Source organism: Mandrillus leucophaeus, unplaced genomic scaffold (assembly GCF_000951045.1).
Source record: "Mandrillus leucophaeus isolate KB7577 unplaced genomic scaffold, Mleu.le_1.0 Scaffold1703, whole genome shotgun sequence".
NCBI lineage: Eukaryota > Metazoa > Chordata > Mammalia > Primates > Cercopithecidae > Mandrillus > Mandrillus leucophaeus.
In genome coordinates, this window is record NW_012101703.1 from 172,432 (window position 1) to 192,105 (window position 19,674).

General features: G+C 36.9%; 1 protein-coding gene across 3 annotated transcripts in view; it reads left to right on the forward strand.

The window, feature by feature from the left end:
* Window positions 1-18,123, forward strand: part of CYSLTR1 (cysteinyl leukotriene receptor 1) — a 77,168-nt gene extending 59,045 nt beyond the window's left edge. For 2 of the 3 annotated variants that reach the window (XM_011976897.1, XM_011976896.1), the window contains 2 exons: window positions 7,542-7,628; window positions 15,812-18,123. In XM_011976897.1, coding sequence (XP_011832287.1) covers window positions 15,839-16,852 — 1,014 coding nt within the window. In that variant the 5' untranslated portion in view covers window positions 7,542-7,628; window positions 15,812-15,838 and the 3' untranslated portion in view covers window positions 16,853-18,123. The remainder of the gene's footprint in view (window positions 1-7,541; window positions 7,629-15,811) is intronic. The other variant, XM_011976898.1, reaches the window with a different exon arrangement.
* The last annotated feature ends 1,551 nt before the right edge of the window (window positions 18,124-19,674 follow it).

Sequence of the window (19,674 nt, forward strand, 5' to 3'; positions counted from 1 at the left end):
ATATAGACCAATGGAACAGAACAGAGTCCTCAGAAATAATATCACACATCTACAACCATCTGATCTTTGACAAACATGACAAAAACAAGAAATGGGGAAAGGATTCCCTATTTAATAAATGGTGCTGGGAAAACTGGCTAACCATGTGTAGAAAGCTGAAATTGGATCCTTTCCTTATGCCTTATACAAAAATTAATTCAACATGGATTAGAGACTTAAATTTTAGACAGAAAACCATAAAACCCCTAGAAGAAAACCTAGAAAATAACATTGAGAACATAGGCATGGACAAGGACTTCATGTCTAAAACACCAAAAGCAATGGCAACAAAAGCCAAAATTGACTAATGGGATCTAATTAAACTAAAAGCTTCTGCACAGCAAAAGAAACTACCATCAGAGTCAACAGGCAACCTACAGAATGGGAGAAAATTTTTGCAATCTACCCATCTGAGAAAGGGCTAATATCCAAAACCCACAAAGAACTCAAACAAATTTACAAGAAAAAAACAACCCCATCAAAAAGTAGGCAAAGGATATGAACAGACATTTCTCAAAAGAAGACATGTACAGCCAACAGACACATGAACAAATGCTCATCATCACTGGCCGTCAGAGAAATGCAAATCAAAACCACAATGAGATACCATCTCACACCAGTTAGAATGGTGATCATTAAAAACTCAGGAAACAACAGGTGCTGGAGAGGATGTGGAGAAATAGGAACAGTTTTACACTGTTGGTGGGACTGTAAACTAGTTCAACCACTGTGGAAGACAGTGTGACCATTCCTCAAGGATCTAGAACTAGAAATGCCATTTGACCCAGTCATCTCATTGCTGGGTATATACCCAAAGGATTATAAATCATGCTGCTATAAAGACACATGAACACGTATGTTTATTGCAACACTATGCACAACAGCAAAGACTTGGAACCAACCCAAAGGTACATCAATGACAGACTGGATTAATAAAATGTGGCACATATACACCATGGAATATTATGTAGTCATAAAAAAGGATAAGTTCATGTCGTTTGTAGGGACATGGATGCAGCTGGAAACCATCATTCTCAGAGAACTATCGCAAGGAGAGAAAACCAAACAACACATGGTCTCACTCATAGGTGGGAATTGAAAAATGAGAACACTTGGACACAGGAAGGGGAATATCACACACCAGGGTCTGTCATGGGTCGGGGTAGGGGGGAGGGATAGCATTCGGAGATATACTTAATATAAATGATGAGTTAATGGGTACAGCACACCAACATGGCACATGTATACATATGTGACAAACCTGCACATTGTGCACATGTACCCTAGAACTTAAAGTATAATAAAAAAGAAAAGACCAAAGGTAGATACAACCACAAAGATGGGGCGAAACCAGAGCAGAAAAGCTGAAAATTCTAAAAACCAGAGGGGCTGTTCTCCTCCAAAGGAAGGCAGCTCCTTGCCAGCAATTGAACAAAGCTGGACGGGAATGAGTTTGACGAGTTAACAGAAGTAGGCTTCAGAAGGTCAGTAATAACAAAATTCTCCGAGCTAAAGGAACATGATCCAACCCATCACAAGGAAGCTAAAAACCTTGAAAAAAGGTTAGATGAATGGATAACTAGAATAAATAGTGTAGAAAAGAACTTAAATGACCTGATGGAGCTGAAAACCCTGGCACAAGAACTTCGTGATGCACGCACAAGCTTCAATAGCCAATTCAATCAAGTGAGAGAAACGATATAAGTGATTGAAGATCAAATTAATGAAATAAAGTGAGAAGACAAGTTAAGAGAAAAAAGAGTAAAAAGAAATGTACAAAGCCTCCAAGAAATATGGGACTATGTGAAAAAACCTAATCTACGTTTGATTCGTGTACCTGAAAGTGACAGGGAGAATGGAACCAAGTTGGAATACACTCTTAAGGATATTGTCCAGGAGAACTTCCCCAACCTAGCAAGGCAGGCCAACATTCAAATTCAGGAAATGCAGAGAACACCACAAAGATACTCCTCAAGAAGAGCAACCCCAAGACACATAATTGTCAGATTCACCAAGGTTGAAATGAAAGAAAAAATGTTAAGGGCAGACAGAGAGAAAGGTCGGGTTAACCACAAAGGGAAGCCTCAGACTAACAGCGGATCTCAGTGGAAACCCTGCAAGCCAGAAGAGAGTGGGGACCAATATTCAACATTCTCAAAGAATTTTCAATCAAGAATTTCATATTCAGCCACATCCACACATATGTTTATTGTGGCACTATTCACAATAGCAAAGACTTGGAATCAACCCAAATGTCCATCAGTGACAGACTGGATTAAGAACATGTGGCACATATACACCATGGAATACTATGCAGCCATAAAAAAGGATGAGTTCATGTCCTTTGCAGGGACATGAATGAAGCCAGAAACCATCATTCTCAGCAAACTATCACAAGGACAGAAAATCAAACACCACATGTTCTCCCTTATAGGTGGGAATTGAACACTTGGACACAGGGTGAGGAACATCACACACCAGGGCCTGTCAGGAGGTGGGGAGCTGGGGGAGGGGAGGAATAGCATTAGGAGAAATACCTAATGTAAATGACGAGTTGATGGGTGCAGTGAACCAACATGGCACATGTATACCTATGTAACAAACCTGCACGTTGTGCACATGTACCCTAGAACTTAAAGAATAATTTAAAAAAAGATAAACATTGCATATTCTCACTTATTTGTGGGATATAAAAACCAAAACAATTTAATTCATGGATATAGACAGTTGAAGGGTGGTTACCAGAGGTTTGGAAGGGTAGTGGGGAGGAGGTGGGGATGGTTAATGGATACAAAAACATTAATTAGAGAGAATGAATAAGACACAGTATTTGACAGAACAACAGAGTGACTATAGTGAATAACAACTTATTTGTACATTTTAAATAACCAAAAAGAGTAAAATTGGATTGTTTGTAACACAAAGGACAAATGCTTGAGGGGAAAGACACCCTATTCTTCATGATATGATTTTTATGCATTGCATGCTTGTATCAAAACATTTCATGTACCCTATAAATATATACAGCTACTATGTCCCCACAGAAATGAAAAATAAAAAAAATTAAAAACATAAATTGAATGACCACAGAGAAGCAATGAATGGAATTATCAAGAAAGGTACAGACAAAATACTGTAGCATTTCAAAGGAGAGAAATGTAAAATTGGGTTAAAAGGATCAATAATGGCTTACTATTTCACTAGGAACAAAAAAGAAGTATTATTACAATTTCATTTAGTAGAAGATACCAGTCTGGGGACTACCTGGGGACACTTTTGGATCACTAGCTGTTCCTGGACCTCACTTAACACAATAGTATATAATTGATTCTTGTTCATACAATTCTATTGCAGCAACAATATAGTTGTATGGTATATGTGTTGGCACCGTTTTTTTTTTTTTTTTTTTTAAGAGACAGGCTCTTGGTCTGTCACCAGGCTGGAGTGCACTGGTACAATTATGACTCACTGCAGCCTTGACCTCATGGGCTCAAGCAATTCTCCCCCCTGAGCCTTCTGAGTAGCTAGGACTACAGGCACTATGCTACCATACTTGGCTAATTATTTTATCATTTTTTTTTTGTTCTTTGTTTTTTTCTGAGAGAACTAATTTTTTAAAATTATCTTACCATTCATGTCCCTTAAAAGCAGCTGTACTGAGGTAGAACTAACATGAAGTAATCTGCACACATTTAAAGTGCACAATTTGATGAGTTTTCACACATGTATATACTTATGAAACCATCATCATAATCAACATAGTGAATATATCCATCACCCCAAAGTGTCCCCTTTGTAATTTCTCCCTCCTGTCTCTAGTTATGGGCTCTCCCCTTCCTACCCTGTTCCTATTCCCAGGGATCTGCTGATTTACTCTTCATCACTATGCACTAGTTTATCTAGAATTTTATATAAATGGAATCACACAGTATGGATTCTTTTTTGTCTGGCTTCTTTCACTCAGTATAATTGTTTTGAGATTCATCCACATTGTTGACTGTTTCAATAATTTCTTCATTTTTAGCGAAAACTCAAGGTATAATTTATATATCATAAAATTCACCTATTGTAAGTGTACAATTCAATTATTTATAGTAAATTTCCAGAAGTGTGCAGTCATCACCACAATGCAATTTTAGAACACTTTCACCACCCCCCAGAAGATCCTTTGTGTCCAGTTGCAATCACTCCCTGCTCCCACGTGTGGATTCAGGCAGCTATCACCTATCTCTATAGGTTTGTCCTTTTGGGATATTTCAGATAAATGGAATAAGCAAAATGTGGTCTTTTGCATATAGCTTTTCCATTTAGCAAATATTCTTGAGTTGATCCATGTTGCAGCATGTATCAGCACTTCCTCATGACTTTGAGTAAAGAAAAAATTTCTTAGCTATGGCACCAAAATCACAATCTATAAAAGAAAAGTTGATAAATTGGATGTCATCACAATGAAAACTTCTGTTGTTTGGAAGGCACTGTTAAGAGAGTAAAAACGCAACCCATAAAATAGTAGCAAATATTTGCAAAGCATTTATTTGATATAGGTATTGTGTCCAGAACATATAAAGAACTCTCATACACAATAATAAGAAAATAAACATCCTAATGAAAAATGTGTGAAATATTTGAATAAACATTTCACCAAGGGAAATATATGTATGGCAAATAAGCACATGAAAAGGTGCTCAATATCATTCATCATTAGAAAAATGCAAATCAAAATCAAAATGAGATATCACAACACACGTATTAGATGGATATAATTTAAAAGACTGGCCATACCAAGTGGTAGCATATGGTGATATGGAGGGGATACCAAGTAGTATACCCACATTACCCACCTTAAAAAGCAGTTTTCAGTTTTTTAAAAAGTTTAACATACACCTACCTTGTAATCCAGCTACCCAAGAAAAGTGAAAACATGCCCATGTAGAGACTTGTACATAAATGTTTGTGGCAGTTTTATTTGTAGTAGTCAAAACCTGAAAGCAACTCATGTGTCCATCAATGAGTAAGTGTATAAACAATTTGTATATCTATATAATGAAATCCTATTCAGCAACAATTTTTTATTTTTTGTAGAGGAGTGGTCTTGCTGTTTTGCCCATGCTTGTCTCGAACTTCTGACCTCAAGCCATCCTCCCATCTCACCCTCCCGAAGCACTAGGATTACACAACTAACCTGGGGTCTGATATTCTTAGAAAACCTCTGGGCTCTCTTATTTACCTTGTACACTAGAGCTTGACCAGGTTATAGGTTCAATAGATGCTAAGGGCTGATGCAGAAAACGTATCCTCTTCCTTATAAAAATAGGGGCTCCTTAAATATTTGTTAACCTGAACTGAATTGGTCATAACATGAGCTGAATAAAAGACCTGAGTAGCTCTTGAATTAAACAATTAAAATCAAAATCATACAACCACATTTGACTTCATTAACTCACCTTTACCCTCCCTATCACCCAGATAACAATGGTAGAGCCCAATATTGGCAGAGCTCCTGTCAGAGACAAGAGTCCTCAAGGAACTGAAAAGGAAAGAGAAGGAAGGAGTGAAAGTATTGAGTGCCTACTACGTGCAAGGCTAATTCATAAAGGAACCATAAAAGACCCTTCAGAATCCTGAACTTGAAAAATACTACATTGTTGCCCAGACAATGTGACATTTACTCACTTGTGTATGTGAAGATTGGACTAAATTGTAATTGCACAGTCACTATGGAAATGGATAACCAGATAGTGCATTAAGCTGGTAATATTAAATTTCTCATAGGTGGGTCTTAGAAATTCATAAACTTTCTTTCTTGTCCCACACTAGGGGAAAAAAAAGCTTTGTCTAAACACAAAACCAGGACAGAGCCAAGTTAATTTTCTTCACAGATGAGTAGAGTCATATAATTTCAGGATCAGAAAGGATTTTTATACATTCAACATTCAGTCACTAGATTTTTATTAATGTACGGAGACCCAGGACAAGCTAAACAAACTTAAAAAATATGTTTATTGCCTGATTGACAAAATATAAAAGACAACTCTGAGTAATTTTGCACCAGCAACACACACTTTACCCAGAGTGTAGTAGGTTACATATGTCAACTTCTTACCTAGAGAAGAAGGAACAATTTGGAGAGGGAGAAGAAAGTGGAGAAGATCTAAGAAATGATTATCTGAGTACAATGGGGGTTCAAATGGCAATATTGCAGCAGTAGGTTCAGGTTTCTACTTTTAAAACTAGACTATATTTTTCATTTTTGCATTTCTTTTATTTTCCTTTTGATTTTCTTTTTTTTTAGTAGAGTTCCTTTAGAAAGTTCCAGCCTATTTCTACTGATTAAGAATAAACTGAAGGGGCCGGATGTGGTTGCTCATGCCTGTAGTCTCAGCACTTTGGGAGGCTGAGGCGAGCAGATTACCTGAGGTCGGGAGTTTGAGACCAGCCTGGCCAACATGGTGAAACCCCATCTCTACTAAAAATACAAAAATTAGCTGGGTGTGTTGGTGCATGCCTGCAATCCCAGCTACTCAGGAGGCTGAGGCAAGAGAATTGCTTGAATCTGGGAGGCGGACGTTAGAGTCAGCAGAGATCATGCCACTGCACTCCAGTCACTCCAGCCTGGGCAGAGTGAGACTCTGTCTCAAATAAATAAATAAATAAACAAACAAACAAACTGAAGGAAAGTGTTTATTTTGTTAGCGCTTGGACCACGGATAAAGGAATAGTAGCTAGGCTCTGGAGGCCTTGCAGGCAGGAATTAAAGTTGCCATAGGACAAGAAAAACTTAGAAGAAAAGCATTCAGGTTGCTCCTCCTTCAAGAAAGCCCATCTCTGTTCATTTCTTGGAGATTTGTTATACTTTCTTAGATTATTGAGTATAATTTAATTGAAGAGAAGTGATATATGCTTATGAAAAGTTAACTATATAAAAAGTTGATCTCCAAAAGTATATAAGATATGCCAAATTAGTGATATAAGCATTACATGCTATTATAGTTTATAAGGAGAAGAGTGCAAGGTTCTTTAAGCCATTCGTCCTTTAAGGAAAACTATTTCTAAGCCATCCCAGACAGATACACTTGATATTTTTAATGTTCTAACACCTATTCGTAGCAATCTAGATCCCTGGATGTAAAGTTCCAAATTACTTCCCCTCTTAACTTTATAACCAAGTGTTTAGAAGAGAAGATAGACGAAATACCCTGGTTTCATAGAGAGAGGAATATTTTATAATAGTGTGTTCATTTTAGATAGAGAAGCTACAAGCACACAGCAGCAAATATCTGTGACCAGCCCTTGTCTGTATTCCAAGTTTCCCCCTGGGAATGTAAAAACAGATGGAGAAAAAAGAAGGAGACACAGAATTCAGTGACTAGCCCTAAATCTGTCAGTAAAGCTTTGATGCCCCATTACACACTCTGGATCTATAAATAAGGCTGCTAAGTTCTCATGACCCTTCCGGACTGCTTCTACAGTTGTTAACTTCCTTTTCAATCTTATGATTTCAGCGTGGGCTTCCTCTGATATTACACCATAAAAAGCATTGATCACCATAAGAAGGAACATTTGTGAAGGTACTCCAGTGCCAGAAAGAGGTATACCTGAATTTTCCAAATGAACTTTGCTTTTTCAACTTGCAATTATCTTAACAAAGTAACTTACTTCATTATTCTCACGGAAATAAAATCAGTTCTATTTATGTTTGTTGCTAGCTTTTATTAACCCATTTGTTTTCTGCTAAGACGGCTTTTACAATGCTGTATTGTAACCTCTTCACACTTCTAAGTTATCATTCCTATCCCCCACTAGAATATGAGCTGCTTGAAGGCAGGGATGAGGTCTAAAATACCTTAGATTTCCAAAGAAACTCTCTGTATTCATCTAGTGGAGGGTAACATTATTGGGGGATCACAGTAAATTCTAAAAAGCAAATTAAATGCTGTTTCAGCCAAGTAAAGCCATAATCTGTGAAAAGAGTGGCTTGTACTAAATGATCTTTACCACTCTAGGATTCACCACTTGCTTGAAAGCTTTACAATCTTCTTTTTATGGCTTAATACAAATTGTTGACTTCATTATAAATAGACAACTGAATCTAAATATTTAGATTTTTAGAAAAGTTTATTTTGGTCTGCAAGGACTGGGACGTTATTAATGAGACTAGAGACCATCTGCTTCTTTGTATATTTTTATAGTTATTTATCAGTTTTATTTAGCATCTTTCAAAGATGTGAGAATTTCAAACTTAATTTTAACATGTAATGGACAAATGATTAGTCTATATCAATGATATGGGAGGGATTTTTTTACTTTTTAGATACAAGGTCTCACTGTTTTGCCCAGGCTTATCTCAAACTCCTGAGCTCAAGCAATCCTCCTGCCTCAGCCTCTTGAGTAGCCGGGATTACAGGCATGTGCCACCACAACTGACATTATTTGTGCTTTTTAACATTATGGTTAGCCTTGTGACTTAGTACTTTCCTTGATATATTGGGAAGCAACTTTACTTACACAGCAACTTCGGACTCTGACATTGGAAAGATTTTAATTTATATTGGAATGAGAAGATAACTCTAAATGGTTTTAAATGACAAATAATACTTTCAAATGTTAAACTTGCCCTATCATTAATTTAGTATTCACTCAACACTTACTGAGCACTTATGGGCAAGGTACATATGTGCTAGGCCCTGTGTGGGCTGCTTTTTTATATATCAACCAGATAGTCTGGGAGATAAGATATTTATACAAATCATTGATTTGCAAGATTGATTTAAGTTCCTCTAGAAGTTCATCAAAGATAGAAATTACTTCAGATAGAGGCTGAGGGAAGACTTACTCAAGAAAGTGTAATTTGAGCTGAATGATGAGTAGTTTTTGTATATGCAAAGGAGGAAAGGGCATTTCAGGAAGGAGGAAAGGCCATTCAAGAAGAAAAAAGACAGTGAAAAAAGACAGCCAAGTGGGTAAGCTTATGGCACATATCACTGGTATACTGAAATAGTTGTTTCTTCTAACTATACAGTGTACAAAAGAGAGCAGTGAGAGAGAAACTTGGAAAGGTAAATTGCACCCAGACTATAGAGAGCCTTAAATATCAGGCCAGGAAGTCTAGATGTTATTCTGAAGGCATTCTAAATCACTGAAGATTTTAAGGAAGACATGTCATAATTGAAAGCTACAATGTGTAAAGAATTATTCCAGAAAGGGTTTGTAGCAAGGTAGATTGAAAGTTGATAGTGGTGGGAAGGCCTGCTGGTAATTATCTAATACCTTTCAAGTGTGGCTCATCTATAATATGAACAAGTTCTGAGGAGTTAATGTACAGTATGGTGGTTATAGTTAATATTATATTATTTACTTGAAATTATTCTATTATTTACTTGAAATTTGATAATGAAGATCTTATTTCAAAACCACAATGAAATACCTTCGCACACCAGTTCAAATGGCTATTATTTAAAAATCAAAACATAAGGCAGGCCAGGCATGGTGGCTGACACCTGTAATCCCAGCACTTTGGGAGACCAAGGCAGGCAAATCACCAGAGGTCAGGAGTTCAACACCAGCATGGCCAACATGGTGAAATCTGGTCTCTACCAAAAAAATACAAAAATTAGCCGGGCATGATGGCAAACGCCTATAATCCCAGTTATTCGTGAGGTTGAGGTGGGAGAATAGCTTGAACTCGGGAAGTGGAGATTGCAGTGAGCCGAGATTATGCCATTGCACTCCAGCCTAGGTGACAGAGTGAGACCCTGTCTCAAAAAAAATAAATAAATAAAACATAATAAAACATAACAGGTGCTGGTGAGATTGTAGAGAAAAAAACACTTATACACTGTTGGTGGGAGTGTAAATTAGGTCACCCATTGTAGAAAGCAGTGTGGCAATTCCTCAAAGAGCTAAAAACAGAACTGTCATTCCACCCAGAAATTCTGTTACTGGGTATATACCCAAAGGAATATAAATCATTCTACCATAAAGATGTGTGTATGCATATGTTCACTGCAGCACTAGTCACAATAGCAAAGACATGGAATCAACCTAAATGTCCCTGAATAGAAGACTGGATAAAGAAATTGTAGTATGTATGCACCATGGAATACTATGCAGCCATATAAAAGAATGGCATTATGTCCTTTGCAGGAACATGGATGGAGCTGGAGGCCATTATCCTTAGCAAACTAACACAGAAACAGAAAACCAAATACCACATGTTCTCACTTATAAGTGGGAACTAAATGATAAGAACACATGGACACAAAGAGGAAAACAACAGACACTGGGACCTACCTGAGGGTGGAGGCTGTGAGGCAGGAGAGGATAAGAAAAAATAAGTAATGTGTACTAGGCTTAACACCTAGGTGATGAAATAATCTGTACAACAAATGATTGTATAGATAAAAAAAAAAAGCACATGACACAAGTTTACCTATATAACAAACCTGCACATGTACCCCTGAACCTAAAATAGAAGTGAAAAAAAAAGAAAGTAGATCTTAAGCATTCTTACCCCTCCCCGCCACCCACCCACCCAACACACACACACAAATGGTATATGACATAATGGATGTGTTGATTAACTTTGTTAGAGAAATGATTTCACAGTGTATACTTACATGAAATCATTACATTGTACACCTTAGAATATGCAATTTCTATTTGTCAATTATATCTCAAAAAAGCTGAAATGGGTTATTACCAAAATTTTCAACAGCACTATCTAGTGTATTACAAGATAATACTGCTTAGTTTAGAAAAAAACACTTGACATGGAACTAAGGAAAAGGTTAACTTTAGGCAGTTTTTTTTTTTCTTCCACAACTGCACCTGAGTTCACAACCAATGGTGAATGAGCCAAGTAACTAGAAAGCAAACTGAGAAATAAAGCAGGAGTTTGAAATAGGCGTCACATTTTTCTCTATGGCTTCAGCATGATTGTTCTTCAATTTTGGGGGTTGGGGAGGATTCAGGGGCTACATGTGCAGGTTTGTTACATGGGTATATTGTGTGATGCTAAGGATTGGGGTATGAATGGTTCCATCACTGAGGTAGTGAGTATAGTGCCCAATAGGTAGTTTTTCAGTCCACGATCCTCTCCCTTCCACCCTACCTCCTATGATAGTCTCCAATATATATGTTCCCATCTTTATGTCCATATATACCCAATGTTTAGCTCCCATTTACAAATGAGAACATGCAGTATTTGATTTTCTGGTCCTGCATTAATTTCCTTAGGATAATGGCCTCCAACTGCATAAATGTTGCAGCCAAGGACATTATTTAATGCTTTTTTATGGCTGCCTAGTATCAAATAGTGTATACATACCATATTTTCTTTATCAGTCCACCATGGATGAGCATCTGAGTTGATTCCATGTTTTTACTATTGTGAATTGTGCTGCAATGAACACATGAGTATATGCGTCTTTATAGAAAAACAATTTATATACCTGTGGGTATTTACCCAATAATGGGATTGTTTGGGTAAAATGGTAGTTCTGTTTTAAGTCTTTTCAGAAATCTCCAAACTGCTTTCCATAGTAGCTGAACTAACTCACATTCCCACCAGCAATGTGTAAGTGTTCCCTTTTCACAACCTCACCGACATCTATTACTTTTGTTACTTTTGAATAACAGCCATTTTCACTGGTGTGAGATTACCATCTCACTGTGGTTTTGACTTGCATTTCTCTGAATAGTTACGTTGAGCATTTTTTCATATGTTTGTTGGCTGCATCTATGTCTTGTTTTGAGAAGTGTCTGTTCATGTCCATTGCCCATTTTTTAACAGGGTTGTTTTCAGAATGTTGATTTAATTTTCTTATAGATTCTGGATATTAGACCTTTGTTGGATGTATAGTTTGCAAATATTTTCTCCCATTCTATAGGTTGTCTGTTTGCTCTGTTGATAGCTCCTTTTGCTGTGTGGAAGCTCTTTAGTATAATTAGATCCCAATTGTTAATTTTTGCTTTTGCTGCAATTGCTTTTGATATTTTCTTCGTGAAATCTTTGCTAGGTACTGTGTCAAGAATGGTATTTCGTAAGTTTTCTTGTAGGGTTTTTATACTTTTAGGTCTTATGCTTAAGTCTTTCATTCATCTTGAGTTTATTTTTGTAGATGGTGAAAGGATGTGGTCCAGATTCAATCTTCTGCATATGGCACTAGCCAGTTATCACAGCACCATTTTTTGAATAGGAAGTCCCTTCTCCATGGCTTGTTATTATTGACTTTGTTGAATATCAGATGGTTGTAGGTGTGCAGATTTATTTCTGGAATCCCTATTCTGTGTCATTGGTCTATGTGTCTATTTTTATACCCGCATTATGCTGTTTTGTTACTCTAGCTTTGTACTGTAGTTTAAAGTAGTGTGATGCCTCCAGCTTTGTTCTTTTTGCTTAGTTTGCTTTGGGTGTTCAGGCTCTTTTCTAGTGCCATATGAATTTTGGAAGTGATTTTCTTAATTCTGTGAAAAGTGATGTTGGTAGTTTCATAGGAATATCATTAAATCTGTAAATGGGCAGTATGGCCATTTTAACAATATTGATTTTTCCCCTCCAGGAGCACAAAATGTATTTCTATTTGTTTATGTCATATCTGGTTTCTTTGAGCAGTGTTTTGTAATTCTCATTGTAGAGATCTTCCACCTCCCTTGCTAGCTGTATTCCCACGAATTTTACTCTTTTTGTGGCTATTGTGAATGGACTTGTGTTCCTGATGTTTTCCATGTTGCTTGCTCTCTCTCCCTGTCTTTCTGGGATGACAATGAGTCATGGGTTCAGTCTATTTACATAATCCCATATTTCTCAGAGGTTTTGTTCTTTATTTTTTTCTTTATTTTTGTCTGACTGAGTTATTTCTGAGAACTGATCTTTGAGCTCTGAGATTCTTTCCTCACCTTGGTCTGTTCTGCTGTTAATATTTCCATTTGCATTATGACATTCTTAAAGAGAGTTTTTCAGCTCCAGAAGATCAGTTTGCTTCTTTCTTAAAATGGCTATTTTATCTTTTAGCTCTTGTATCATTTTTTTTCTTGTATCATTTTATTGGATTCATTAGCTTGAATTCTGTTGCAGCTTGCTCCTGAATTTCAATGAGTTTTGTTGCCACACAGATTTTTTAATTCTATGTCTGTCATTTCAACTATTTCAATCTGGTTAAGAGTCATTCCTCAGGAGCCAGTGTGGTCATTTGGAGATAAGAAGATACTCTGGATTTTAGAATTGTCAGAGCTCTCCCACTGGTTCTTTCTTATTTGTGTGGGCTGATGTCCCTTTAAGGTTTGAAGTTGCTCTTCTTTGCATACGGCTTTTTGCTTTTATATTCTTTGATGCCCTTGAGGGTTTGACTGTGGTATAACTTAAGTTTAGTCAATTGACTTTGTTTCTGGATAATTTCAGGGGTCCAAGTTTCAGCCCCGTCCTCCTGAGCTGTGTGTTTTAACCTTGGTGGACTGGGACCAGGTCCACAGTTTTTCGCTGGTCCTTCAAGATTAAGGACCTGCTGTGCTGGAGGAACCAAGGTGTTCCCAGTCTACTGACAACAACACGTCAATAGGGACTGCCAGCAAAACCACTTCAGGGTGGTGGAGGGTGGCAGTGGGGTCTTTGCACATGTACTGGTGAAGTGGTGGGGAGAGGATGCAGGCAATTGCATGCTAGTGGCAGTCTATCTACAAAAGCTCTCTGACTGTTATGCAGGGTCATCTGGTGAAAGAGCTAAGGTGGTGGCTGCTAGCAAGTTATTTGGCTGGGCAGCTGAGGCTGTGCTGCAAGCAGGTGTGGCCAGGCAGGGACCCTGGGAGAGTCCAGCAGACAAGGGTATCCTCAGATCAGACTACCGCTATCCTATGAGCAAGATAGCCCTGCTCTGTCCAGGTCTGGCAGTCAACAAAGGATGAAGCTACTTATAGGAGTATGGCGATCCTTGGGGTATGTGTAACCATGGCCATGCTCCACTATAGTCATTCTGGTGCCAAATACTCTGGGCTCTGTGAAGGCTGGATTTCTGTCTCTGCCAACTCTCTGAGCAGTTCTCCCTGCTAGCTCAAATGTCCATGGAGAACATGGGGTCTCCTGCAGTTAAGATTCCAAATGTCCATGGCCCGCATGTCCTTGCGGCACTCCATGCCTGTTTCACTCATCTCTTCCCCAGGAGCTGCTCTGGGCCAGGAATGAGTCCTAGTACTTGGTACCCCTGTGCAGTGTTCTCAGCTTCCTCCCCTTTCAGCCCAGGGTCTCCATCCTCCATCTGTCCACTTTCAATGCCTTTTTTACAAGGATCAATTTGGAGTGTGCCAATCTTCTTCACAGTCTGGTCTTTTGGTGGAAGAAGCTCTTTCTGACTGCATATAATTGGCCATCTTGGCTCAGATAATCCATCCAATTTTTATCTTATACCAAAGGTTCTTGGTAACAATAATACAAATGGCATTTTTTAATGAAAGGGGAAAAATGGAACAACTTGCTGGGATGGCTAGACGGATGGACACTGCATCCTCAACAGCAAATATAATTGTTAGCAGTAGTAAACCTGGGAAGTTATATCCTACCTGCAACAACTACCATAGCTATCTGTTTCTGTATCCCTAGTAAAGATCAGTCCCCTTCATGGCTGGCAGTTTTTGCATACTCAAGCAGTCTTCCCACCTTACAAACCCCAACACCTCTCTTACAAGGGAGCAGGAGTTGTGTAAAAGGCCAACATCAGACTTCAATCAAAGATTATCTGACATGTTACATATTGAGCCCCTTCAACCTTTGTAAAGAATAAAAGAGGATAATCTAGAGAAACATGAGAGACATCACTAATTCTACACTACAATATCTCACCTCAAGCCTTCTCTGATCAGAACTTATTGACTGCCCTCAGTGACATAGCTGAAATAGACTAGAGCAAGTATCAACTACAAGAGAAATTCTTCCTATAAGAGAAATAACTATATATTGCTAAACAGTAAAGTCTATAAAGTTTAGAAAGAGAACAAGAATGAATGGCTACAACATTTTTCTCACCCGACAAGTATATTCCAACTACTTATACTACATCTTTCTTCAGAGATTTAAATACTGGTGCAGATTTTAGAAGTGTATTTTATCACTCTGGAACATTTTTCTCATCATTAAAACAACTATATGGCTTCTAAGGTTTCTTTTGCCATGGAGTTCTGCAGTTATAGGTGGAGTCAACCATGTTCTAGATTAATACTCTCCCCCAGGGGAGGGAGTTTCATTAACAGCAAATTAGATTATTTTCCACAGGTGTGGGCGGCACTCAACAGATATTACCAAGGAAGTCCTCTTCCTGAGGGAACCAAGCATTTTCATCCAGATTTTATTCTCTAAAATATTTCAGAGATTTTCCAATAAATAGACAGATATAGATATAGATACATTCATACATGTGAAACTGCTATCTTAAAGCTTTTCTCTAATAGAAAAACAAGTTCATTTGAAAGGATAACCTACCAAATTAAACTAGAGTAATATGATTCAAAATACAGGAGGGCTGTTTTACCTAGGTCTTGAAGATTTAGAGGAAGTCCATCAGAAAAACATGGGAAGGAAAGGACAAAAAATGTTTTTGGATGCCTGTAGGATGCAAACTCTTCTCCAGAGGGTAAGGTACAGCTGAATCCCTCTTCAATGCCTCACTACTCTTGCTTGCTGCTGTGGCCAAAAAGTATACATAGTGACACTATGAAATGAAACATTAGTACTTCCTGTAATTTATGGTCTAGTTAAAATTGACAAATTTTTTTTTATTTATTGTAGGCACAAAGCAGACATTCCTAGAGAAACATGGATGAAACCGCAAATGTGACAGTATCTTCTGCCACATGCCACGACACTATTGATGACTTCCGCAATCAAGTGTATTCCACTTTGTACTCTATGATCTCTGTTGTAGGCTTCTTTGGCAATGGCTTTGTGCTCTATGTCCTCATAAAAACCTATCATGAGAAGTCAGCCTTCCAAGTATACATGATTAATTTAGCAGTAGCAGATCTACTTTGTGTGTGCACACTGCCTCTCCGTGTGGTCTACTATGTTCACAAAGGCATTTGGTTCTTTGGTGACTTCTTATGCCGCCTCAGCACCTATGCTTTGTATGTCAACCTCTATTGTAGCATCTTCTTTATGACAGCTATGAGCTTTTTCCGGTGCATTGCAATTGTTTTTCCAGTCCAGAACATTAATTTGGTTACTCAGAAAAAAGCCAGGTTTGTGTGTGTAGGTATTTGGATTTTTGTGATTTTGATCAGTTCTCCGTTTCTAATGGCTAAACCACAAAAAGATGAGAAAAATAATACCAAGTGTTTTGAGCCCCCACAAGACAATCAAACTAAAAATCATGTTTTGGTCTTGCATTATGTGTCATTGTTTGTTGGCTTTATCATCCCTTTTGTTATTATAATTGTCTGTTACACAATGATCATTTTGACCTTACTAAAAAAATCAATGAAAAAAAATCTGCCAAGTCGTAAAAAGGCTGTAGGAATGATCGTGGTCGTGACCACTGCCTTTTTAGTCAGTTTCATGCCATATCATATTCAACGTACCATTCACCTTCATTTTTTACACAATGAAACTAAACCCTGTGATTCTGTCCTTAGAATGCAGAAGTCCGTGGTCATAACCTTGTCTCTGGCTGCATCAAATTGTTGCTTTGACCCTCTCCTATATTTCTTTTCTGGAGGTAACTTTAGGAAAAGGCTGTCTACATTTAGAAAGCATTCTTTGTCCAGCGTGACTTATGTACCCAGAAAGAAGGTCTCTTTGCCAGAAAAAGGAGAAGAAATATGTAAAGTATAGTTTAAACCCATTTCCAGTCCAATCCAATGAAAATAGTTTCCCAAATAAATATTTTGCCAAATCATTTACAAAAAAATACAATTTTTCATTAATATTTTACAAATACTTAACTATTTGGGTTTACAAATCTATCTCATTTTTGCATTCACATGATTAGATATTTATAGATATTTTAAGTGCTAAAAATTCAGTCCACAACTATGAACTAAATTATAAATAATTTTGACCACTTACCAGAATTTGGAGAATATTTGTATGTTTGCACTATAAAATATGTCTTATATTAAAGTTTTCCTTTTCAAATAAAAGCTTTACAAAAGATAAAATACATAGAATTAGTCAATATAAAATATATGTAAGCTAAAAGTTACAAAATATAAAAATAGATATAAAATTGGCAAAGAGTTTTCAATCATTCTAACATATTCCTTTGCAGGCATGCCATCGGATAAGAACTGGAGATGACTCAGAAGCTAAATAAAATGTACTGTCAGCTTTCTTTGTAGTACTGATTGGCTGGGCAAATTAGGGCCATTTCTTCCAAAAGAGAATGTAAAAATGGTAGAACAGACTAGTATTCAGCTAAATGATCCTAAAGGCACCATACAATGTTCAATATGGAAACAGGAGAAATCTGGTCAAAAGCCAGTTTGTCTCCAGTTTTCTTCTGCCTTTGCCTCAGGCTCCCAAAATTGAATAGTGGAGTTTTAGCTGCTCAGTGAGGTTCCTGTAGAGAATTCTCTCCATCCATGACATAAAATTCTTCCTTAAGAAGCCAGACAACTGGCAGTCCCTTATATAAACAGAAGTAATTAAAAATTTATCTGAAGAAGAGGAAAGGAAAAGGAATCTACTTTTCTATATGCCAATTGCTGGGATCAAAATAAACTACAAGGGATTGATGAAGAAAATTGTGAATGTTCATGTTACAAATTATTTTAAGAAGTGCATACATTTATGTATATGTATTCAACAACTTTATGTAAGAGATTTTCCTCTATGATATGCATTATGGCTGAAAGTTCACTATAAGTTTTATTATCGTTTTATCACTTTTTATTGGTATGTTGACAGGAATATCATGGATATATTTACAGTGACTTTTATATTACAGTGGACACTTTGATCTTTAAACAGTCACAACAACTCATCTAGGGCTGAAATATAATATTCGTGGACAAGTTTTTGCTGCAGTGTAGTGTGTCCTTTAGCTTTGCCTTTCAAGAGGTACATTACCTCAAAGGAAATAAATGATAACTATAAAGAAAAAAGAAAGCTTTGGGAAAATTTTCTATCTGAATCTGCCATGGGTACATTATTTCTATTTCATTTCTAATGTTGTAGTCCCTTGGGGAAAAAATTACAAAACATAAACAGAAAAGACTTCTAAGGCATAGTAATAGCTTGTGCCCACTTACTTTTAATATACCTGTGACCTGGCCATCCCTATACTCTTACCCTATACTATTTTTCCCTTGCCGGAGACAAAGATCAAACATAATATTTATCACAAAATTCAATCCTCATTTCTCATTTACTGGGACTTCTGCTATTCAGCAAGTAGCATAGTATGGTAGAAGAGCACTAGATTGGAATCCAGAAGACCTGGATGCTAACCTGGTCTCTATTGCTTACTAGTTATGTAATTCTAAGCAAATGACATAAACTCTAATCCTCAGCTTCCTCATTTGTAAAATGGTAATAATAATACTTATCTTGCATTTTTATAGGGCATTTGTGAAACTCAAATGAGATCAGGAATGTTAAAGTTTTTAAAAATATGTAACAAGATATAATTTTTAAGTATATAGTGGTACTTCTGTTACTTAAAATTACTGAGTCATATTTACTACATAAATTCTCAGATTTGAAAGAATTTGAACAAAAAAATAGCCATAGTTAAATCCTACTCCACATCAAAGAATCTTGTGGGTTATTTATTTCTTCCAGGCTTTTGTCTATGTTGTCATTTCCAATCATAGTCCCACTTCCTCCCATACAGCAACATACCATAAAATCTTCAATTACTTGCAAGCCCACCATAAATTTGCTTTTTTTTCATGTCTTATGTATTTATAGCCTCTACCATACTGCATAGTACTTAATGTTTTCACCAATTTTTCCACGTGTTAATATTGTCTCCCAAAGCGGAGTTATCACTTTGTGGAATTATAAATTCCTTGAGGTTGAAAATTATGTATTTAAGTGGTAGTGTCTAACATTTAATAAACTCTAACTATATACTATATTCTATTTTAAGTGCTTTGCCCATATCAATTCATTTTATGCTTACAACTGCCCTGCAAGGTATGTACCATTATTATGCCTGCTTCGCTGAATTAAAAACTGAGGTGAGGTTATGTAACTTGCTCAGTCAGTCAGCTAGTAAGCACTGGAACCAAGGTTAAAACCCAGGCAGTGTGATTTCACAACCCATGTTCTTAATTTGCTATAATATCCTGCTGGACCATTTTCAGGCAAAAAGCTTCAGCTGTGAGAGAGAAATAGGTTCTACAGATGTGTTTTTCAACGTTGAGCCTATAGTTAACAGTACAATATTATACATTTAAAAGTTTGTTAAGAGAATATATTTCATCTTAGGTGCTTTTACCACAGTAAAAGATATACAAATACAGAGAGAAAGAGAAATATAGAAAATTAAAGTTTATTTTTTAATGATGTTTAAATTATTTATTTTAAAAACTAGGTTTAATTAAACTACAGGCTTATATTTTTTAATTATATAAACACATGAACCATGACCTAAAGCCTATTATTTTAGTTGGAAGAATATCTTAAGAATATTATATCCTGGCCCAGCA